Here is a 7,111-nt window from a genome sequence, read left to right as displayed (position 1 = left end):
ATTCCACCCAATTTCATAAAATAAAGAACGAAAACAATTCTTGAAATATAAATCAGTACATAAATTAAAATAGAAAAAACAAGGAACATAATCAATCCATACAATAGACAGAGCTCCTAACTTTAACAGTGGAGGTTTAGTTGCTGATGGAAAAGAGTGAAAACTAGAATTCTGGTAAACTGTGAATTTTTGGGATGAGACAGATTAGAAGGGAAGTTTCTTTTTTCCTTATATATATATAATCCTAATTAATTTAAAATCTATTTTCTAAAACTAAAATAATATCTTTTCCTATTTTAAAATAAAATAAAAATTTAAACAAAATTAATTAAACTATGCATGCAGCCTTTGGAAGAAGATTGGGGACCACTGGTATTATCAGATCCACGTTGAACTTGGAAATTTCCAAGTTCAGCGTGGGAGAGGCCGTATTGCTTCCATGCTTCACTTTTGCATCCACGCTGAACTTGGAAATTCCCAAGTTCAGCGTGGGATAGTACATGGATTTCCCTGAGTCCGTGTCCCAAGTTCAGCGTGGACAGGCCAAACTTGACTGGATAGAGGGCTAGTGCTCCACGTCGAACTAGACATCATCAATTCTTTGTTTTCTCCATTCTCTATCATTGGCTTAAACTCTGCGAAATTTGTCCAAAATTTCACCTGAAATAAACAAAATTGCACACAACTCAAAGTAGAATTCATAGTGGCTAAAATATATTAAATCTTGATTAAACTTAGCAATTCAAGTGCAAATTCACTAGGAAAAGATAGAGAAGATGCTCACGCATCACTTCCCAACGTTGATGCTGGCGTTAGTGGTGCCACTAACGCCACCAAGCCTTCCCTTAGCCATGTTGTTACTGGCATTAGTGTGCCTAACTTGGTCACTAACGCCACTTATCCTTGCTTAGTCCATGTTGGTGCTGGCATTAATGTGCCTAACTAGGCCACTAACAACACTTTGTCTCTGCTTCTTCCTTGCTTGAAATCAATTAAACAATTGCATCAAAGCCTTACTTTAATCACAAGATAATGCATCATTCATTACATCAATTTGTTATTTGCATAAATCTCATGTAAATGTTTATAATTCCCAATGTTTGACTGAATCAAGACATGCATACATAACTCATCCAAATGCTTACTTATTGACTAAGAAAATGCATGAAATAACCTAAAATATACTAAAAATGGCTTGTAAAACTAGCCAAGATCTCCTGGCATCAATATCCACCTGGGAATAAAACTCATCTTTTCAAGCATAAACTAAAGAAAACTTCATTCAATTCTATCATACACTTTGCTCATATTTAGCTTGATTTCTCCAATCTACTTTTTTTATTTCATATCTTGCATGCATTCATGAGCAATTAGGATGTTATCGAAAATGAGTCTTTCTTTGAGAAACGTGCTCTAGTTCGGGCTAATAATAAACTTACTACCAATGCTTTTAGAATGATTTTGGGGATAACCTTGTACACAACTAAAATGAGGTTGGTTGGTCTTATTTGAGATATGTTTGTAACGTCAGGTACTTTTGGAATGAGGCAAATCTGAGTATGGTTAAAACTTTTAAACATTCTTCCACTAGTAAAGAAGCTCTGCATTGCCTTTCCACTAGTAAAGAAGATTTGCACTGCCTTATAAACATCGCCACCAACTAGGTTCCGAAAGAATTGAAAGATTTTGCTAAAAACCATCTTCTAGGACACTTTGAGGATGAACACTGGAAATTTCTTTTTAATTTCCTCCAATGAGTTCGGTCTCAATAGTAATGGAAAACAATATGAAGGAGAGTGCCTTACCACCTTCCCCACATCCATACCATGACAAGAGAGATAATTCTTCTTCCTCAACTTGCTAAATCCGTGAGCGGGACAAGACCACCATCCTCACAACGTCAATCATACTCACATATTAATCATCCTTAAAAATCATAATCACTTTATAGGATAATGAGCCAACTTCCATAATTCTCCATTTGAAATTCATTCTTAAATTTCAAACATTCCCATAAAAATTCAGAAACCATTCCATTTTGTTAAATCAAATTTGAATATTTTTAAATTCACTAAAACTTCTCCAAAACATACTCCTTTCTTTAGTAAAACCAAAATCAAGTAAAATAATTGTTTAATCAAATTAAACAAAACAAAACCTCTAATTTCTCATAAAGTTTTGGTAGCATTTACTCTAAAACTCGGACTTTTGCCATCCTTTTTGCGTCCCATCTAAACCATTTCTTAAACTCTTTTCAAATCATTTCCAAATCTTAATTCACTACCAGTAAAATCAAACCAGTTCTAGTAAATCACAATCTAAACCAACTTCAATATAATCAATTAAGAATCTTAATTTCAAGCCACCATAACTAATCAATAATTCAATCAAATAAACGATTAGAGTCATCCAAAATAATTCAATTCAAACCATAAGACTTACAAAAATCATAAAAATACTTTTTTCGCATTAATATTGACTTGTAACAATTCTTGATAGTAAATTGAGTTTATGAGATCGCCTATAATTCAACTCATTGAAACTCATAAAACCAAATGCATCAAAACCCCTTTCTACTGACCTGCAGCAGCGGCAGCTGCAACTCCAGCTCCATACCCCTTCCGCAACAACTGCAACAACTCTAGTTGCTACATGCAACCTCCAAAGCTCAACCAGTACACAGAAGGAACCTAGTACTAAGTAGCCGCAACTCCAACCGTTGACTTTGGTGACCAGAGCGGCAGCGTGGAAGTCGGCAACGGTGGCTGGCCCCAGTAGTGACAGCAGGAACGAACCCAGCTCCTCCTCATTGCATCCCCTCTCTTTGAGCCATCTTTCTCTCTCTACAAAGTCCACACCACCACCGCGACGACGTCACGGGCTTTGAAGACAGCGGCGGGCGGAGCCTCGGCAACAACGGTCTCGTCCTTTATGGCACAGTTTCTCTGTCACGGCGTCTCTTCTCTCAACGACGCTCTCTCCCCCGGCGTGACACGACGACGGTGAAACAGAAAGCTCCTTGTATGCAACAGTCCAGCAGCTTGAACAACCATGATGATGGCTGGGCGCGACGACGACTCCTCCGACGGTTAACTTGTAGCAGCTCCCTCTGGCTCTCTCTCTCTTCTCGATTCTCTCCGGTTATGGTGGCGCGGCGGCAGTACGCGGCGCAGTCCCCCTCTCCCTTCCCAATCTCCCTTTTCTTTCGGAACCCCCTTATTCTTTTCTTTCTTTCTTCGCTTCTTTCTTTCTTTCCCTTTCTACCATATGGGTGTGTAACAAAGGGGATATGGCAGTGCCTGGAAAGGGAAATTAGGGTTAGAGTTGTGTGTGTTGAGTTTTAGGGTTAGTGTTTGGGTAATTTAGGTAATTTTAATAAAATTATGGGTAACAGAGTAATTAAAAACTAATTTTAATCCAATAATAATATCTATAAAAATACTATTTAATTATCAACTTAAAATTTATTTTCAAATAAATATTATAATTCAATAATTAGAGATAATTAAATTAATTTTTTATTCATAAAATAAAGTTAAATATTTAAATTTGTTGCGGCCCGACCCGGCTGGCCTCATAGCCGATTCGGCCCAACACCCGACTCGACCCGACCCGAGCGGACGGTCAGCGAGGCACCATATCCCCGGACCTTGACCCGAACACCTCACCTTCTAGGAGCTAGCTATTGACAGCTGGGGATTAGGAAAGTTCCAAGAAGGTAGGTCTGCCCTCGTGGGGCCCACCCTACTGACAGGGTATAAATGGGGAGGGCCCTACCCCTCCCCCGAGGTACGTGACAATATCCCTGGTTCTCCTACCACCTGCACCTTTTCTGACTTGAGCGTCAGAGTATCCTTGTAGGTGGCACCCCTCTCACCTCTCGAAGAGCTCGGACAGTCGGCTGCTTGCGCTTCTCACGCCCCAGACCCAAATTGAGATCGATTCCCACCTCATCACCTGAAGAACCTCTCCAATCTATCCGGGACCACGAGTAACTGAACATTTGCGCCGTTTGTGGGGACCGGCCTGAATGAACTTTCTGATGGGTCCTGTGGAAGCAGGCGATGGAGTTGAGTGTAGTGGAGAAATGGCAACCCGAAGCGGTAGGGCCTCCTACATGGCTTCCTCCCGTGAACGTACGAGGTCTCCTCTACGGTAACCTGAGCTGTCCTCGCACTCCCAAAAGAGACGCCCTTTTGGGGGAACTAGCAGTAACAGTGCTAGAATAATGCAGGAACTGCGACGTAGGGTGAAAAACCTGGAACGCGAAATAGCGAGTCGGGGGCATCGTCAACCCACTCCCAAACAAGATTGCTCCTTATCTCCTTAAAGAAGGGGTAGGAGTCCCCGAAGAAGCCGCTTCTGACGCATACAGAACCCCTGGTCAGAATCGGACAGCTATCAAGTGGAGAGCGGAGAGAGGCCAAGAAGACGGCGTGATCCCGTGATTTACACCTGACCCATGGGGAGACAAGCCACGGTGGATAACTGAGAAGAAAACAGAGAAAGACCAAGGAGAACTCGACGTCCCGTGATTATGGGAGCAACTCCTTTCCATCATTCTATCCTCGAGGTCTCGCTACCAAAGCACTTCGATAAGGCAACGGACATGAGGTATGATGGGAAACAAGACCCACAAAAGCATCTGACGGCCTTCGAGGCCAGGATGAACTTAGAAGGGGTAGGCGACGAAGTGAGGTGTCGCACCTTTCCCGTTACTTTGGCAGGGCCCGCAATTCGGTGGTTCAACAGCCTTCTGGAAGGCTCGGTAGCGTCGTTCTCGGATATCACCCGCGCCTTCCTAGCCCAGTTTACTACACGCATCGCAAAGGCGAAGGACCCAATTAACCTGTTGGGGGTAACGCAAAAAGCCGGCGAACCGACCAGAAAATACCTGGACAGGTTCAATGACGAGTGCTTGGAGATCGACGGCCTAACCAACTCGGTGGCCAGTTTATACTTGACGAATGGGTTGCTAAACGAGGATTTCAGAAATCATCTCACCACCAAACCCGTGTGGACAATGCAAGAAATCTAAAACGTGACCAGGGAGTACATTAATGATGAAGAGGTTAGCCAGGTTGTGGCGGCCAACAAGCGGCAACCCGCAGACAATCAAGCTCGACATCCCATTAGCGGGAAAAGGCCAAAGAAGCACTCCAAAGAAGGAGCTCTGGCCAAGACCTTCAAGCTGTTTCCCCGAGTTGGGAAGTTTACCAATTACACCCCCTAACAGCCCCGATCGTGGAAGTTTATCAGCAGATCGCCGACAAGGGTATTCTGTCGAAGCCTAGACCTCTAAAGGACAGGACCGGAGGGAACAAAAACCTCTATTGCGATTACCATAAGGGCTTTGGTCACAAGACCCAAGACTGTTTTGATCTCAAAGACACCCTGGAATAGGCAATCCGAGATGGCAAGCTGGAGGAACTCTCCCATCTTATAAGAGAACCAAGAAGGCAGGATAGGGACCGACCTGATGATGACAGGGACCGGGCCGTGAGACAAAGACGGGAACCCAAGGAAGACAGTGAACGAGGACTCACAGTCATGACGTTGTAGTTGGAAGGAATGCCGCCCCCAGGTCACGATCGGCATGTAGAAAGGACGCCAAAGGCTTGGCAGCATCCTCATCCAGTGCCACGCCTTCCCCCAGGAAAGTACCACTAATCTCGTTTGGACCTGAAGACCAATGGATCGAAAGCCTGCCGGAAAACCCTCATATGGTGATCACAACCAGGGTGGAAACCGGACTGGTTAAGCAATGATGGATACCGGTGCGGATTCGAACATCATATTCCGCAACGTATTCGATGCCCTAGGTCTCTGAGATACCGACTTAAAGACCCACCAGCACGGTGTGGTCAATCTTGGAGACAATTTCATTAAGCCTAATGGGATAATCTCCTTGCCGGTTTCCATAGGAAGTGGCTGGGAAAGGAGATCTATAATGGCAGAGTTTGTTGTGCTGAAGGACTTAACGACTTACAACATCATCTTGGCCAGAAAAACCATCAATGAGCTCGGAGCGATAATCTATACCAAGCTGCTGGAAATGAAGTTTGTTTCTGATAATGGGTTGATTGGATCTATCAAGGGTGACTTAGAAACGGTGGTCGCATGCGATAACGCCAGCCTCTCCCTAAGAAAGAAATCCAAGGAAGCAACTGGGATCTTCTTGGCCGACCTGGATGCAAGAGTCGATGACAAGCCCAGGCCAGAGCCCGAGGGAGACCTCAAGAAATTCAGGGTTGGTGACTCGGAAGCAAAGTTCACCTTCGTAAACAAGAACCTCCCCCATGAGTTAAAGGAACCACTGGTAGAGATAATCCAGAAAAATGGCGACCTGTTCGCTTGGACGCCAGCCAACTTGCCAGGGATTGACCCCAAGGTCATGTCACACCATCTAGCGGTGAGAGCGGAGGCTAAGCCAGTGGCACAGAGGAGGAGGAAAATGTCCCAAGAAAGAGTCGATGAAGTGGCCAGGCAGACGGCCAGCCTCTTGGAGGCAGGATTCATCCGAGAGCTGGAATACTCAATATGGCTATGAAATGTTGTCCTGGTCAAGAAACCTAGTGGGAAATGGAGAATGTGCATAGACTATTCTGACCTCAACAAAACATACCCCAAGGACTCTTTTCCCCTCCCCAATATTGATGCACTGGTTGACGCGGCCTTGAGATACCGGTACCTGAGCTTCATGGACACGTATTCCGGCTACAACCAAATTCCGATGCACCGACCAGATGAAGAAAAAGCAGCATTTATAATGCCAGGGGGAACATACTGCTACAAGGTGATGCCGTTTGTGCTGAAGAACGCAGGAGCTACGTACCAAAGGCTAATGAACAAGATATTTTGTGATCTCATCGATAAGACGGTAGAGGTTTATGTGGACGACATTCTAGTAAAGACCATCAAGACCGACGACCTCATTAGTAACCTGGAAAGTGTGTTCGCTACTCTTCGGCGGCACGGTATGATGCTGAACCTGCTCAAGTGCGCCTTCGCCATGGAGACCGGGAAATTCCTGGGCTTTATGATAACCCAGAGAGGGGTAGAAGCAAATCCAGAAAAGTGTAAAGCAATCCTGTGAATGACAAGCCCAGGA

The 7,111-nt window shown here is 44.2% G+C and overlaps 1 protein-coding gene across 1 annotated transcript; it reads left to right on the top strand.

Annotated features, from left to right (window-relative positions):
* The first annotated feature begins 4,537 nt into the window (after positions 1-4,537).
* LOC130980740 (uncharacterized) lies at positions 4,538-5,038 on the top strand. Its single transcript, XM_057904389.1, has one exon. The coding sequence runs from the start codon at positions 4,538-4,540 to the stop codon at positions 5,036-5,038; it is 501 nt and encodes a 166-aa protein (XP_057760372.1).
* The last annotated feature ends 2,073 nt before the right edge of the window (positions 5,039-7,111 follow it).

Source organism: Arachis stenosperma, chromosome 5, assembly GCF_014773155.1.
Source record: "Arachis stenosperma cultivar V10309 chromosome 5, arast.V10309.gnm1.PFL2, whole genome shotgun sequence".
Lineage (NCBI taxonomy): Eukaryota > Viridiplantae > Streptophyta > Magnoliopsida > Fabales > Fabaceae > Arachis > Arachis stenosperma.
Note: the sequence above shows the minus strand (reverse complement) of the source record. Positions and strands in the feature narration are given on the sequence as shown.

Bases quoted from the DNA above. Each gene is read 5' to 3' on its own strand.
- LOC130980740 (XM_057904389.1), top strand. From the start codon at position 4,538: ATGGGAGCAACTCCTTTCCATCATTCTATCCTCGAGGTCTCGCTACCA.